This window comes from Arachis duranensis, chromosome 7 (genome assembly GCF_000817695.3).
Source record: "Arachis duranensis cultivar V14167 chromosome 7, aradu.V14167.gnm2.J7QH, whole genome shotgun sequence".
NCBI classification, from domain to species: domain Eukaryota; kingdom Viridiplantae; phylum Streptophyta; class Magnoliopsida; order Fabales; family Fabaceae; genus Arachis; species Arachis duranensis.
Genome location: NC_029778.3, coordinates 3,890,877 through 3,908,724, shown reverse-complemented (window position 1 = coordinate 3,908,724; position 17,848 = coordinate 3,890,877). Strand labels below are relative to the sequence as shown.

The 17,848-nt window shown below is 31.7% G+C and overlaps 2 protein-coding genes across 5 annotated transcripts; one reads left to right on the top strand and one right to left on the bottom strand.

Moving 5' to 3' along the window:
- Window positions 1–3,868: 3,868 nt before the first annotated feature.
- On the top strand, window positions 3,869–6,236 carry LOC107496488 (ribose-phosphate pyrophosphokinase 4). Its single transcript, XM_016117754.3, has 7 exons — window positions 3,869–4,119; window positions 4,395–4,710; window positions 5,065–5,160; window positions 5,296–5,364; window positions 5,443–5,571; window positions 5,730–5,826; window positions 5,916–6,236. The coding sequence occupies exons 1-7, from the start codon at window positions 3,974–3,976 to the stop codon at window positions 6,047–6,049; spliced, it is 987 nt and encodes a 328-aa protein (XP_015973240.1). The 5' UTR covers window positions 3,869–3,973; the 3' UTR covers window positions 6,050–6,236.
- A 2,304-nt stretch (window positions 6,237–8,540) lies between these two features.
- Window positions 8,541–14,192, bottom strand: LOC107496487 (protein MEI2-like 2). Of its 4 annotated transcripts, none has more exons than XM_052251937.1 (13): window positions 13,939–14,192; window positions 13,233–13,294; window positions 12,984–13,139; window positions 12,417–12,889; window positions 12,127–12,285; window positions 11,930–12,046; window positions 11,606–11,757; window positions 11,392–11,483; window positions 10,355–11,279; window positions 10,160–10,244; window positions 10,007–10,075; window positions 9,398–9,577; window positions 8,541–9,299 (listed from the first exon to the last, which is right to left on the bottom strand). In XM_052251937.1, the coding sequence occupies exons 2-13, from the start codon at window positions 13,276–13,278 to the stop codon at window positions 9,195–9,197; spliced, it is 2,559 nt and encodes an 852-aa protein (XP_052107897.1). In that variant the 5' UTR covers window positions 13,279–13,294; window positions 13,939–14,192; the 3' UTR covers window positions 8,541–9,194. The 4 variants fall into 4 exon arrangements, with proteins under 4 accessions (XP_052107897.1, XP_015973239.1, XP_052107898.1 ...); XM_016117753.3 differs by having other exon boundaries at window positions 12,984–13,127; XM_052251938.1 differs by having other exon boundaries at window positions 13,233–13,290.
- Window positions 14,193–17,848: the final 3,656 nt, after the last annotated feature.

Here is a 17,848-nt window from a genome sequence, read left to right as displayed (position 1 = left end):
ACAGTACTATATATATTATTGTCATATATATGTTACTATATATTTGCTTGTTCTTTTTTCCAATTTTTTATCGTTACATCATATTGAATATATTCATATCATAATATTAATTATTATTAGTAGCACTCTAGATATATGCAGTGATATTCATAAAACTGCGTGCTTGAAAACAATTATTCAAATAATATAAGCAGATGTTGATTAATACTGTAACCTTTATTCCCTACAATAATTATTGATTTAGTAACTCCTAAATTGAATGTTATCATGGAACATTCGGATTTTAATTAAATAAAGCTTAACATATTTGCATATATGCTGAAGAATAATATATAACCCCTCCAAATAGAACAGGAGAATAATCATATATATCCATAATGGAACTTAGTTGTGATTGCTCAAATATATCTTAATTCTTTTTGTTACATATTTAATGGGCTTAGGGAATGTTTTCATACTATTCAAAATACTACTAATCACATCAACCCCTTTATTTTAGAATTTAATTTTTTTAGAATTTAATTTTAATATACTGTGAATATAAATAATTTTATATGTGTATCTAATTACATAATGTTATATTAATAAAAATATTTATTTTTGATATTATTGATAGCATGAATAGTCATTTAAAAAAACATACATAATTATATGATTTTATAAAATATTTTATATAATTCAGTATATCAAAATTAAATTCTTTATTTAATTTGCACAATAATTAGGGTTTGTTCATAAATGCAATGAGTTGGTCATGGACCATATACATACCCCATACTGAACTGAATTGATGATAGCAACCTCAAACTTGTACTTTGGATTAAATTCAAATATCTAATATATGAAAAACAACTATGAACAACCACAAATCTTGTTGACTACCAACTATTACCATAATTACTTTTTATATATGTTCATTTTTTTGAAAAATTATTATATAAGATTATTCTTAATTAAACCGTATATTTGTTAGTACTCTAGTCTTACAAACCTTGAAAAAAGCACTACTAATTTTCTCCTTTTTTTTTCTTCTTCCAATATTGTATATTGTATGACTAATAATAAAATAAAAAAAAACATTTAAATTAATTAAAATATAAAAGTGAGAAGATCCACTTGTGTTTCTAGTCTCACTTACCCTAAAATTAAAAAAGCTTGCCTAAAACATACATTTTGCAAAATCTCTTAAGCTATGATATGTACTTTTGGATTAGGATTGATCGTAATATATGTTATATTTGATTATCGGTCTAAAATCATATAATTATTTGAAAATGAATTTTATTCAATAAATAATAACATTAATATAGTGTCTTATTTTTATTTGGTAGAACTATATAAATTAAAAGATGCTATTGCCTTTTATTATAAATTATATATATTATGTATATACTGAATTTATTTATGTTTAAATTACAAGACGTTTATTTATATTCTATACTATATAATAATAGGAATACAAGGAAAATCGGTGTCCTATTTTTTTTAAATACTCTTTGTTATATATAATTTATAAAAAAATATTATTTTTAAAATTTGAACCCATGAATTTTTGTTAAAATTATAAATCACTTATCATCTCAACTAATTCAATTTTTAATACTTTTTTTATATATTTAATAAATAAACAAATGAAACAATAGGCACTTTGATATACACTAGTACATATAATGTGTGTGTGTGAAATAGCTATTAAATTTTATTAGTTAATGTATAATATTCAAAGTCATATCTATCATCTAAATATGAATTGATCTAATTACTTCTTAGGGTATATATGATTATATCAGGTTACGTTCAAGTTTTAAATGGTCCATTAAAAAAAACCAGACCAATTATTCATGCATCCAAAGTTCTGTGGTCTTAAGACTAATAATTGAAAGTTTTAATTTATTTTCTACATTATTATGAATACAAATTTAAATATATTATTTTAAAAATTATTAAAAAATCCAAAAAAACTTTTATTTAACAATTAGAAAGATGATTAATAAAAATATAAATTAGGATTTTTAATCATTTTCATTGAAATTGCATATATCGTTGCCTTCTTATTTTTTTCAAAAACGGAAAAAAGTAGTTGTCTAAAATTAATTTGAGTGTTGCTCACGTGAAAATGCTTGGTTTTTAACAAAAAAAAAAAATTCAAAATAATTATAAAGATAAACATATTCCAAAGTTTCATTATTTATTTCAAAGGTATATTGAAACAAAAAATATCTTTGTACTATACATATGAATAGGGGAGAAAATATTTGTCTTTGTCATTTTTATTAGTAGCTAGATATTTGATGAATAAAATGGTTTTCATTTCGTAAAATATTGATCGGCTCTAATAAGATCATTTATATATATATAATTTCTAGCCTCTTTTGTCGGTGCTTTTTTTATTTATTTTTATTTTTTTTGCACTTATTGATTTCAATGGTTACTTGGTCAGTGGTTTAATATTATTATGAGAGAAATAAATTATAATATACTTAAACTACTTAGGTGTCACTCCTCATATGAATGCTATATACTTATATATTCTTTTTCATTGATTCAATTTTGTCAACTTGTTTCCTTCATAGGAGATGGACCATAGAGGACCTTATAATTAAAAATGATATTAATGATGATGAAAATGAAATAATGATAGTAACGATGATAATAATTCTGATAATGATAATGGTGACAATCTTATAATAATATAATTAAGAGATATGTGAATTTCTTATATGTTTCTTTCATATTATAACATAAATAAAAGTTTATATGTGTGTGAGTGTGTTTATGTTGGATACCACATAAATTGACTTTTCAAGGGAATTAATTTTGTAGGGTTCAAAGTAATTCCATGACACAAACACACAACTAATCTTGGTCCTTGGATATTTATTTTGCTAGGATAATACCCTATCCTAATGAAAGACAAATTGGTAGCATTTGTTTTGGAGTTTGGGCAATTATATACTTGTATTATAAATAGCTAACCTTATTCCAATATAATAATGAATACAATACAAATGTTCTAGAGTTTGTGAAAACAAAAATCATGTTATTTCATGAGGTTTTAGTTTTGCTTTTGATCCACCACTTCACGAGCTTTAAAAAGAAATGTTTTCATGTGTGACACTATCTCAATAACATTATAATTTAAGAAAAATATTGAAAATAATTTTTTATGTTCACTTAAAACTCATCGGTAAAGATAAATTAGATTAATTTGATGAAATTTTAAAAGTATAAAATAAGATGAATAAATCAATTAAATAACTACATACACAAAGAAGAATTAAAATTTCTAATATTTGTATAAGTAAACAATCACTCGACTAGACAAAATTAATTATATTGATTAATTTGATTTGGTACTTATTTTAATAAAGATGCTAAAAATATTTTACTTAAAGATATTTGTCTAATCACAAACACGATTCTAAAAATAAGGTTGGAGATGCCTAACTGAAAATACTAAGGCAAGGATGAGCTTTTCTATTTTTGAGTAGCAAAATTAAGTAAATAGATTTTTGTATCTTGTCTCTTTCTATAATAAGAACAGAACTAATTTACTATCTAACAGTTAACAAAATATTTTCATACAACACTTGTTTAAGCGGACGACTAAACTAACCACTCGACCAACCCAAATTTTTTTGAACTATTTTTAATGTCATTTTTTTTAGTAGATTAGTGTCCTTTTGAAGTAGATTTGGTATTATTTTTTGTCTTGGGTAGATTTGGGTTTGAACGGACATAGCCCAGTTCAGGTGAGGCATGAGGGCCTTCATAAAAATAATCCATTTTCCCTGACCAAAAAAGAAATTCCATTTTTTATTTTGTTAAGAAAGAAAATGATGGAACCATATTAATTTGTTGGTGAAACCCTTCGGCTTTTAGTAATAGACTCATAAGGAGTTCACTTGTGTCAGCGAAGTCTCAAACAAAATCTTTGTGGGAGTGCCCACCTTGTGTTTGATAAAATTAAGGAATGGCAATAGAGAAAGGGAAAGTTCCCACACCCATTCCAAACTCAAAGAAGCCTGTCAATCTCTTCTACTCACTTGACTGTGAAGACCTTGCTCTCAAGGTTGCTGCTCGCTGTGATCACATCATTCTCCAGAATATCAAATGGAGGTCTCTTTCTCTCTGTTCCCACAATCTCAGCTTTTTTTTATAATCTATTTCATTCTGAAAAGCACTTTTTCTTTGCTTTTTTATCCATTTCTTATTCTGGGTTTCTTTGTTTTTGCCTTATTATCATGATTCTTAGTGTTTCTGATTAGTGGTTGATGATCACCAACGATTACTATGTTTCTATGCATAAGTGATAGGGGAAAAAAAATGGACTTTTGTTTTGTTTTAAGAACTAAAACTGAAGAAAAAGTGATGAGATTTATGCCTTTTTTCAGGTCTTTTGCGGATGGATTTCCAAACATATATATAAACAATGCAGAAGAGCTCAGAGGTCAGCATGTTGCTTTCTTGGCATCTTTCAGCTCTCCTGCACATGTCTTTGAGCAGCTTTCTGTCATATATGCGCTCCCTCGTCTGTTTGTTGCTTCCTTCACATTGGTGTTGCCGTTCTTTCCAACCGGTTCCTTCGAGCGCATGGAGGAAGAAGGTGATGTGGCAACTGCCTTCACCCTTGCAAGGATGTTATCAAACATCCCAATTTCGAGAGGTGGCCCAACCAGTTTGGTCATATATGATATTCATGCTTTGCAGGTTTGTATTGCTAATGAATTAAACCTAAAATTGCTTTAGTTAAGGTCTTTATGAATAATTATTAAGTTTTTAGCTGATATACTTATTTGGTTGGATGCATGGTTACATTGCCTTTTGGATTTTTGGTGCCATACAGTAAATAAACTTCTATCTGTTAAGTACAGGATGAACTCTTGGATATTATATGTTTCTTAGAATTTTGATATCTTTAGGGTTGATACTTATTACTGTTGATGGCAGCTTGTGGCTTTTGAACATTGCATATCAACATATGTATAGTTTCTTTGTTTTCATTTCTATATGCTGCATATGTTCACTCTATTATTTTGTACTATTTATTTAAAATTCATGCAGGAGAGGTTTTATTTTGGGGATGAGGTTCTGCCCTTGTTTGAGACTGGTATTCCTCTCTTAAAGCAACGACTGAGTCAGCTTCCGGATGCTAATAATGTGAGTACTCCTGAGAGTTGTTGCATTTTATCCTGAATCTTTGCAGTATTTGTTGTATTATATGCCCGGTACATTGCCCTGCTTGTGATTCACTTCTTGTTTCTAATATACTGAATTTGAACTTGTTGTTTCTAGGTTGTTATAGCATTTCCAGATGATGGTGCTTGGAAGCGATTCCACAAGCAGTTCGATAATTTTTCAGTGGTGTGTCTTCTGTGGAAAATCTAGCTGTTTAAGTTATAATTCATCTTTTATGAGTGTCTGATTCTTTCGAAGTGGTAGGTGGTATGTAACAAGGTTCGTGAGGGCGACAAGAGGATAGTTCGGATCAAGGAAGGCAATGCAACTGGTCATCATGTTGTCATTGTTGATGATTTGGTCCAATCCGGCAGCACTCTGATTGAATGTCAGGTAAATGGTTAAGTAATCGCCATCCCCGGGTTTTTATTATTGGAATTTGAGGAAAGCAAAAGCTCCATGTGAGAATGCTAGATAGCATTAGCAATGGATGTCTGTATTCTGCAACTTGTCATTTCTTACTTTCTTTTTTTCTTGTTGATTTCCCTTAGAAAGTTTTGGCAGCTCATGGTGCAGCAAAGGTGAGTGCCTATGTCACCCATGGCGTATTTCCTAACCAATCGTGGGACCGGTTCCTCCATAAAAACGGTTAGTCATGGCATCATGTAACAACGTTATACTTTCTCAAAATCATATACATATATTTGAATGTTGTTGCCATTTGACTCAACATACAGAAAGCTTGGAGAAAGCCTTTACCCACTTCTGGATCACAGATTCTTGCCCCCTTACTGTGAAAGCTATAGGAAACAAAGCTCCTTTTGAAGTGTTGAGTTTAGCTGGCTCCATTGCTAATGCTCTACAAATTTGAAGGCAAACATTACCTTAAAAACTAATAATGTTCCATTCACTTGAGTTTAACATCCTATCTTTAGCTCCCAACTCAGTGAAAAGTGTGAATTTCCTCTTGCTTTGGACTGTAATCTGAACTAAGTTGTGGTTGTCAATTCTTAACATAAGACCCATCAATCAATGCAATCATATCCGTCTTATCTTTTTTTTGATAGAAGAAAAACTTTCATTCAAGGAAATAGCTGAGCCGCACTTACAAATCACAGAAAACACATCAGATTTAAAACTAAGTCAGAAAATGGATAAGTTCTATGTTGAACTAAGGTATCTTAATTCTTAAGCACACATCTATGGTCAACAATTTGGGAGTCCATGCGTCAATGTATATGACAAATATCTTTGGCTCAATCATATTTTTCTTCATTATTGATAAAGTGGCGGATCTATGCAATTATTAAGGCTATCTACGTTATACCATTGGAAAATTTCAAAGTGTATTGGTATACTGCTGTTTCAATAATTTTTAACCTATTAAGAAGTTATAACTTGAATTTTAATTTGATGATTATAATATAGGAAAATGATCAGGTGTTCCCTGACAAAAAACGGAACATCATATTCATGGTACGATTAGGTTGTCTAGACTTTTTTTGTCGTGTAATGAGTCATGAAATGACGAAAATGTCCCTTATTATACGAGTGTTTTGACGTAAATACTCGCTGAAGTAAACAATAATTTATAAACTCCTAGCTTAACAGTGAAGCAGCGAAGAATTCAGCTGTAAGATATCGGGATTTTTGCAGCATTCATCATACCCATGGTTTGTGACTTTGTGTATAAAATGCACCTCCAAGTACATACTCGTATCCGTTTTTTATATTTATTTTTTCTCTCAAACTTAACCCAGTAACACTAACAATTTTCATCATGCACTCAACCCCAATTAATTCTTCAAATTGGGATGGAGACACAGAAGAGGTAGGAGAGGGAATAACCAATTACCAAAGGCGATGAAAATAAAATTTTGGTACCGATATCCACCATTAAAAAATAAAAAATATATTTTGATAAATTTGATATTTATTAGTATTATACATGCATCATTAATTTTAAAAAATAAATTAATAAACATGTTAGCATACTAATCTATTATATATAATCAAGATTGGAAAAATATTTTATATATAATTTTATTTTTTAAAAATGATGTTTCATTATATATAATTTATAAAAAATGTTTATAAAATTTGAATTTAAAATTTTCAATTAAAATATAAAATATTTATCATATTAATTAATCCAGTAATTATTATTATATATAATATTTAATTATAAATAAATATATTAACAGACACATTATATTAATATTTATTAAGTTGATTGTAACACCTGTTACCCTTATCAAAATTTTAATTTTAATTTTAAATAATAAACAACTTCAAAAATAGATTAAGAAAAAAAATGAGGAGTTCAAATTTCAAATGAAAGAAACCTAATAATAAATAGAATCATATTAATCAAATAGCGCCTTAGTTTAAACTTGAAAATTTAAAATTATTTAACCTTAGAAAAACTATAACTATTTGGATATTAGAGAGAAAAAACTTAAAAAAATGGATTTAAAGCACATAAGCAAGTAAATTATTAATTATTTTATTAATTTTTATAAGTTTTTATTTTTTAATAAAAAATTTATAATTTTAAAATTTGTAATTAAATTCTTATTCTTATATTAAATAAAAACATATAATTAAGGTTTTAGTAATGGTTATTTCTTAAAAAAATATTAATTTTAAAATATTTATTTTTACAATTTTTTACCATTCATCTTATACACATACAAATATTTTTTTAACAAAAATATGTGAAAGGTATAGGAAGAGCCGAAGAGGAAGGTCACATGGCTGCAAGGAAAAGGAAGAAAGAATCGAATTGAAAATGGTTAGAGGAGACCAAGCTTAAAAACTTCCCAACTCAGTTGAAAGTAGCACCACGACTTGGCTGAAGACTAATCTCTGCACACGTATCTATCAGTGTACATGGTTAGTGGAGACAAATCATGAGCATCAAAACTTCTCAACTACACAGCCGGTCTCGCACCCCCATGAGGTCTTTTTTATCATGTTCACTCAAGCACAACTTTCAAGATCTTAACCATTTACATTATTTATATTATATCTGAATGGTGGAGACTAACGGAATATCAAATTCCGCTCAAGTACAACGGAATACCAGAACATCTTCCTATAATATATTCTCTGCCACTGGCCAATGGGTTGCTGCATGCACAAAACGGAATTCGAACTCCTAACACTTGTTTAAGCGGACGAATGAGCTGACCACTCGACCAACTCAAGTTAATTTAGTTTTGGGAAAACATGTTGACAATTATTTCATTATAACCTTAAATTTGAAAAAGAACAATCATTGTTCATCTATAACATAACCAGAAGTAACATTACTTTAAACAACAAAGAACGGTATAAAGCATATAAATTTTTGGTAACAATTTCTGAAATAAATACAATTATATATACAAGTCATTATTCAACATTGTTTTTGTTACATGACAACAGTGGACACAGAATAGTTAATTACATCCCTTCTATACACAACTTATCTTTTTCATCTGAAAATCTTCCCTCCCAACCCATATGAACATTAATCACATTTTGCATACCACAGCAAAAGGATGGCCAAAAAAGAAAACAAATAACAAATCCCAAACTGAGTAGTCATCCTGCACAATCTGGCATGCATGGTTATTCTCTTCCGCCGGTTAAATGACAATTCCTATCTACACATTAACAAACTTCTCTTCTTCTTCTTCGATTTCGATCATCGTTACGAACAATTAACATATTAGAATTCCTTTTCTTAGGGTATGTTTGCGAGCTGAAGTTTTAGAGAGGAAAGGAAGGAAAGGGTGTGTTTGAAGTATAAAGACAAGTCCATTTTATTCTTCAAAACCTTCAATCCATTCCCTCCCTTTCCCTCCAAAACTCAAACTCGCGAACAAACCCTTAGTCTTGTAAACACTTCTTTCCACCTATTTCGACGAATTAGCTTTGTACACCTTATGATGATTAGCTATGCACTAGTTAGCACTCCTAGAACCACATTTATTATTGGCTAGGAACATAATATCTTAGTTAATATTTCTCTAGTTTTCATCCGAATTGCCCTTCGGGCTCTCCAACAAATCACCTGAGTAAGACCCATCCGGTTGACGAATACATATATTCAAATTGCTTGAGAGGAAATGTTCCTGGATAGAATGCGGAAAAGTTGTCAGATAAACGCTTTTAAACGATATATGGACAGAAGAAATGATTATTATTCGAATGTAACGTTTTATAACAGAACCTGGTCACCAATCTCTTGGCCCTCTGAATGGAAGAGAATTGGCCGACACCGTTTATCCTCATTCATTAGGCTTGAATTCTGAAAATGTGTCACAAGTGCACCCTTTCCTTGGATTCGCGCATAAGCTAGTGAAGCAACTTTTTCACTGTTGAACTTTTCCCACTTCTTCCCATTAAATGCCTGCAATCATGCAAACTTCTTTGAGCAGCACAGGTTTCATCAATTTTTTAAGAGAAATAATTTTTTCATCTAACAATGAGAGTTAGCTACTGTTAGTTCAAATGTAATGTTAATAAAACGAAAAAATGTTGGTCACCTAACATTTCTCAAATTATTATATACTAAATAGTTTTTTTTTTTCAAAATACATATCCATCTTAATCCCGTACAAGTATAAGTTAGTTGAATATAGTTGCCAAAAAATGTGACCTTTTGATGTTGAAAATTAGGGTTTAAAACTTGTAGAAGGGGCTGATGTCTCAAAATTTTAGTAAAGCAGAGAAAATTACAAATATAATTACATCACAAACCAATATCACACAAATATATATAGAGATAATCATATGGCCTCAAATTTCCAAATAGATAGAACTTGGATAGAACTCAGACCTTATAGAAGGGGATGATGTGTGAAGGAGACACCATATTGATGAAAGCATAGCCCACATTACACTTGTTCTGCAATAGAGAGAACTGACTTTAATAAATATGTCGCATAGCGATTTTCTTCACCAAGCACATATATATATAGGATATGTATACCTTAAAGTCAATCGGCAAATACAAAAAGTCATAGCTTCCCATGTGATCCTCATCAATTGCAGCAAGGAGCATCTTTGAAGTGTACCTTAATCACAATAGGTAAAAAACATTACTAAATATATCACTTACTGTTACCACAATACTCAGGTTGCTAGTATAGTGATCTCTTTGCTATGATACTTTTTCAGTTCTTACTTATTAGGAATGTTTTTAATCATTAATGTAGTCCTTGTGTCTTCCCCGCTCATAATTTTGTCCAGATCAAGCTGGTACTGCTTCTTGCCATCAATTTGGTTCCCATTATTATCAGGTCGCCTAGTTCTACCACGTTCAGTTAACAACTCAGAGTTGGCTGCTCCTAGTCCAGAATATGAACCATTTCCAAGGAACAATGAACCAAGTCTAGGCAGTGGTGACATCATTCTGAAATTAGGTGAACCAATTTCGGTTGCATTTCCTGAAAGGCCAACACCAGCTCCTAGAGAGGCATGAGGACCCATGTTCATCAAGAAATTCCCATCACCATGATTTAAACTCCCAAATGCATTTGAGCTCTTGATTGAAGTTTCATGTGACTCGGGAAAGTAGCTAAACTGCCTATCGAAAGTAAGACCAGATGGAGCAGAACCAACATGGTGATGGAGGTGAGAACCAAGAAAAGAATTGTGCCGACTAGTATAAGGGAAACCCTGCCTTTGTCCACTAGAATTAAATGGAAGCCCCTGAGATGATGAAGACCAAGCAGATGTGTTTGAATGTTCTGAGTAGGTAGTTGGACTTCCCCACAAAAATTGAGGACCAGACAACATTCCAATACTCGAAGAACTCGAACTTGATTCGCCAACAGTAGATATAGGCCTAGGACTTGCAGTTACTTTTTGGTCAGGGAAGGACATAGAATGCTGAAAGCCAGCTCCTTGTATTGGTCCAGAGCTTCCGAATATCGGATTTGGATTATTAGTTCTTCCAGGGTCTTTTCCAATTGGTGCAATCTTTGAAGAGGTTGATGCATGTGGCGAAAGAATTGCAGCCAATCCAGACATTTGGTTGGTATTCATTGGGCTCCCAATATTCAAACCTGGACTATGTTCAACCGGGCTACCAAATTGTGCCCAGTTACCTGAGCAAAAGTACCAACTAGCTTAGCTTCTAATTTGAACATAACTTTCAAAATTATAAAATTAGATAGTAGCACCAGAAAGAGAATTGGATTTCAAGATAACATATTTTACCGGGAGGTGAACTAGCTACAGGTGAACCCACATGATGTCTGAAAGTTCGAGCATCATCTTGCTCTAGCTCTTGACTCAATTGTTGCATCAAGCTAAAAGAGATAATATACAACCATGAGACATTGCAATTTACAATAAACATTCATTACACAATATCAGCACCCCAACCCAAAACTAATTAAAAAAAGATAACTAAAATTGTGGACTAACTTACTTTCGACGTGCTCCACCGGGACGGCTGGGTTCAAGTTTGATACGTTTTCCAGCAATATCACTTCTATTCAATGCTTTAAGAGCAGCCTCTGCTGCTCTAACATCATAAAACTCGATAAATTTATGGTGTCTTTTATGTGGTGTTTCCCTAATCTGCAATTTCAAGATCAAATTACAAGTACTCTAAGTGCTAGACCTTTTTCTTTTTTAATAAAAGAAGAATATCATTAAGATATAGAGAAGAAAAATTAGATACAAATTAGGTTCAGTTCTAAATAAAAACAATTCAATGAAAGTTAAAACATACACACAATTCAAGTTTTACCTCCTTGACTTCTCCATAAGCCCCAAATATTTGGCGAAGATCATCATTTGATACTGATGGATCCAAATTGAATACTACAAGTGTTCCTTGGTTGATATCCTTTTCAGAAGGGTTATCCTGAAACCAGAAGAAAAAGAGATGAAAGATAATACCAATGAATAACTAGTCAAACCTAAGGTAGAGTATGTGAATCAAACCTTAGGAATTGAAAAATGAATATCAAGTTTTCTTCTTCTCAAAGGCTTGTTCTGCAAAGCACGCATTGCTGTGCGAGCAGCTCGAATGTCATAGTAAGATATCATTACAAAACCCCTATGCTTGCAAGCAGTGTATAATGTTCTGATATCCCCATATTGCTATAAAAAAAATGAAAAAAGCTTTGAAAGTTGTAAACAAACCAAAAAAACAATGCATGATTGTCTAATTAAAAAGATAAAATTTATGAAATAGATAAAGTGGATGGAAGCATTGAGTTAGAATTAAAAACCTCAAATAGCAATCTTAATTCAGAATCCTCCACATTACTGTTGATGTTCCTCACAAACAAGGTCCTTGATGGATGCTCTCCATAAGGATGCTCCCCGGCCACTGCTCCAACGCCATTTGGCAGTGCAGCATATTGACCGATAGCCGTTGAAGGAACTCCATCGGATAAGCTCATCTTTGATATACCAATACCAAGGCTCTCTTGGGATTCAAAATCCATTTCAAAGCCTCCTACACTTCCAAAAAGATCATTCTCATCCAGATCCTCTAGCTGGCTCGGCAACCTGGTAAGGTCGAAATCTTCCATTATCCCGGCTAACAATTCATCTTCATCATCAGGAAGCATCTTTCCAGCTGCTTTTGTTTCTATATCTTCAAGTGCATCTTGCCCCACATCATCTTTATGAACTTTCCCTAATCTTGGCCAGTTATCATCAGCAGATCGATCATAATGCCCCGAACCAGTCAAATTTACTGTATATTGGGAACAAAAAGAAAACATAAAAGGTCAAACAATCATTTTGGGTGATTCCAGTCTATGATATCACTAAAAGTGTCTCAAGCTTACACTTTTCATGCCCAATAACAGGAAGCGAACTGGAGAACAAGCTAGTGTCACTTGATGCATGAAATGCAGCAGTGCCGCGTGGTATTCCCCATGCACTGCTTCCCACCTTTCTACCAACACTAAGTGAGGAAATCCCAGATGAACCTATAAAAACAGCTGAAATTTTATTTATTTTCTTAATTTAAAGACAAATCTCTATGTCCTTGCAACTACACACACATGCATTAAACATGGAGTAAGAGGAAGCACCTGGTGCACCATGAGCTGGCGCAGAATCCCCAGAATGTTTGTCCATCCAATCCAATCACTTCCTAATTAAATAGTCCAATGATACAAAGAACAAGACATCATTACATAAATCACTCAAAGTCAACAAAAAGATTCTGAAAAGTGCCACAATTATTAATCATTTTGTATCTCTATAGGCACAACCCACATTTATCAACACCACTTTCACACTTCGTTACATTCAACATTTCACAAAAAGGGTGAAACTGCAAAGTCAACATAGAGGTCAAAACCAAATACAACCCAGAAAACGAAACCAACTTAGCTCAACCAAGCTATAGTTATCGACTTAGATTAATCATAACAACTACCAACACCACCTGGCCCCAGACCTAATTATGCAATTCCCCACCCACCACCACCTCTTAAACTACACAAACCAAGTTCCTACACCAATCTAGTTAAAATCTAATATACACAAGGCACCACATGCATAATTATACAACCTTTTAGATTGAATTAGACCAATAAATTAAAAATATATATATAACTTTTTCCTCACCGACAGCTCAAGCTAATTATTTGGAGAAATTAGTGAAGACCCACATACTAGAAAAACCGATCATGCATGAAAATACTAAAATCTAAACAAAAGATTAAAACTTTTGAATCAACTGGTTAACTTGATAAGTACAAAAACAGAGAGGAAGTATATCAGAGGAGTTACCTTCAACAATTCATGGAGAAGAGTGATGATCAGAGGAAATTTGAATGGAAAGTGAAGAGCTTTCGTAAAAGCAGAGATTAATTGTTTCTTGTTTTTTTATTTCCTTTCGAAGCTGAACTTCCTCCCTCTTCTTGTGCCGCCGGAGAAGCAGAGCAAGCAAAGAGGTGACAGTGATTTTCCCGGAAAAAAGAAAAGAAAAGAAAAGAAAAGAGAAAACGGAGGAAAATGATTGGAGGGAACAAGTACAAGTTACAGGGAAAAAGGAAAATATTTATTGAGAAATTATGAATATAAATTTTTTATGATTATTATTTTTTTCAAAAAAAAAATATTGAAAGAGATGAGCCCACAAAAGTGTGATATTTCTGTTTTTCTTTTTCTGTTTCTTCTTCTTTTTATATTTTTTAAAATAAATTTTGTCTGTATTATGAAATTTTGAGAGATTAGAATTTGATTTGGGGTCCGTTGACACGAGTGCTGTTCTGAGCTCCACATTCAACCATGCCTTCTTCTCGTAAAATAGATTGATATTTCATATTTATAAAAAAGAATAATAGTAATACTTCTTCTTATTATTTAAAATTTTATTACTTTCTTTAATTGAGATTTGAGTAAGATAATAGTAACTTCCTTAGAGAATTTTTTGAAAATACTTCTTCTTATTATTTAAATTTTTATTACTTTTTTAATTGAGATTTGAGTAAGATAATAGTGAATTCCTTAGAGAATTTTTTGAAAATGTAAATCATTGATCATTGGTTAAAGGGATGGAGCATAAATCCAAAGTATCTAATAAATTATGTTCGAATTACATTTTAGTTTTATGCGTGAATAATTACATTTGTAACCTCGTCGTCATCTTTGACATGGTATATGTTATCGTATTTACATATCTCATAATTAAATAAAAGTTAATGCATCAATTTTAATGTATGATATTCCTTATTTTGAACAACAACAAATCAATAATGTAAAACCATCTTGGTGATTAGTAATAAGATAAAACGCTTTCACACAATCCATCTCACAAATAACATTTCGTTAGCCCACATCACAGGCTAAGAGATATCCTTTCTAAATAGTAAACAATTCTCCTTAAAAAATATTATTATTCCCAATTATTGCCAAATACCCCATTTGCTAACTCCCATAACAATCTTTAATAACACAAGCAAAACTAACACTATCACCAGAACCATGATAACTAATATCATAATTAATCTTCAACGGTACCAATGAATGGGGGATTTCAATAACTACTTAGTATGGGTGTTCATGAGCCGGGTAAAACCGAGTTTGATATGACTCAAACCTGACCCAAAATATATACCGGACTTATTTGTTAGACCCGATCCCGACCATAAACCCGATTAAACTTACACACTTTCGGGACACGATTATACCGGATACAAATCGGGTGAAAATCGGGCCGTTAACATTATATTACCTTGATACTTTCTTGTAAGTTAGCATGTGAAAATATCCAAATTTTCACGACTCCAACCATTATTTGACATGGTAAAATTCATTTAGAAAAATATAACAAGAATCAATCCTTCTCTAAAATTAAACTATAACCACAATTAATATTAATATTGTCTAATAACACCAAATATTTAAATCAATACAAATAACATAATATTATGCATTAGTCTAAAGTCTTATGCATTTTAAACATAAAACATTAACTTATAGTCTTATAATGACTAATAACACAAAGTATTAAGGTTTACAATACTTGAATTCTACATAAAAATAGCCATCATCCATCACTAATAACACAAAATATTACTTATGCATGATGACCGGGCCACCAGGCCAAGTTTGGGTGACCCGAACTATGGCACAGACCCGACCCGAAACAATGACCGGATCTATTTTTGAGACCCTTACCTTGCCCTAAACCCGGTAAAATCACACCAAATTAGTCTCTAAATGTTTGGGGCTGGGCCGGGCCATGCACACCCCTACCACTTAGAATAGAAGTGAATGACATATGTTGTAACTCAAAAATACTCTTAAACTCTTTTTCTGAAGTTAAAGCTAGACAAATTACTTTTTCCGGAGGTCAAGTCTCATAAAGATTAAAGATGTCATTATTCCTTACTCGCCATATCCACCAAAGTCCCGAAAAGAACTTGAATGGATGCTCTATGCTATGATATAAGAACCAGTTATTCAAATTCAGAGGATGACAAGAAATATCTAACCTATGCTATACAAGCTGAGCTTTTGGACAATCTCGAATATAATGTAAAACCGATTCTTAACTAGAAATGCATCTTAGACACCTATCCGATGACAGCATTCCTCTTCTAAAGCAAAAATTTGCAGTAGGAAGAGCTTCCTTAAGACATAGCCAAGCCAAACACTTGTTCTTTTTCGGCGCCAAAACCAAAGCCAATTCTCTCGCTCCTCCCAACCAAACAGCTGTTTACACAACCACAAGTAACTGTTGCGTGAGTCATTAGACTTTGACAAACCCATACCAATACCAACCCACTTCCGGACCTGCTTGTACATTTGGATTGTAAGAAAGAATATTATCTTTCAGATTTTGAGATAAAAGAGAATAAAGAGTATCCAAATGCCACCTACCAATCGACCAGATATCCTATATTCGGATGCTTGAATCAGAAATGTGAACATAATCTATCTTATTAGATAACTACCCTTCTCTCCTCCAACTGAAAAACCAAAAATTCTGATTCAAATTTTTAATATACCAAGCAAACCCATCCTTGAACACTTCTCAAGCCTTGCAAAGACTCCTGCAAATGTAAATGGGAGAGCCCTTATTCTTAGAACAATCAAAATAGTTATATTGAGATGATCGATATTTGGCATCCAACAATTGGATCCATAACTTGTCTGCCTTCTAAAAAAAGAAGTACAAACTAGCTTCTCAACAAAAGCAAAATTCACACAATAAGGATCTCTAATCCCAAAGCTCCATATTTTTTTTGGAGTAATCAGTACTTTTCAACTAACAAGATTCAATTCTCTTTCATCAACTTGTCTTTTTCAAAAAAAAATCTTCATCATAGACTCCAATTTACCAATGATCCCTTTGGAAAAAATAGAGACATGCATCTGGTACGTGAGAATAGTGGCTGCAGCATAATTAACCAAGAAGAGTCTACCTGTCTGATTGAGTAAATTTCCTATCCAACTTACTAGTCTACTCCGAATCTTATCCATAACACCATTAAAAGTTGAACGAATCACTCTACAATGACTAAGGGTAACCCAAGATACTTGCCAAAATCTTGGATAAATCTGATAGAGGACACCCTAATAAAAAGCTCTTTTCTTATTGCAGAGACATTCTTGGAGAGTAAAGCATTTTAGACTTGTTCACGTTAATCTTCATCCCAAATACTTTGTAAAAAGTTTCTAAAATCAACATTACATTTTACACTTATCTCTTTGTAGCTTTATAGAATAAAAGCCAGTCATCCGTAAATATTTAGTCGGATATTTTTGGTCCCCTTTTGGAAACAGCAATTGGCTTCCATAAATCCAAATCAACCTTATGACTAATAAAGCATGCCAATATCTTCATACACAACACAAAAAGATAGAGTGGTATAGACTTAACAGGATAAACAAACTATTTTATAAAATTAAATATGACCAATTAAAACATTTAAATCTTAAAAGAGTTTGAATTTGAACTTATTTTTTATCATACTAAACTAGATCATATTAGACCAAACATAAACCAACCACAAAAATACACATAAAATTGAGTTGAATATTTACTCTTTATTTGTTTAAAAGTTAAAAATATATTATTTTTCTTGATAGTAGAAAAACAAACTACTCATCCTTGTAAATAATAAAAACTCTTACACTTTTGGAAAAAAGTAACGTTACATATACATAAAAGATTAATTACTAAATTAGG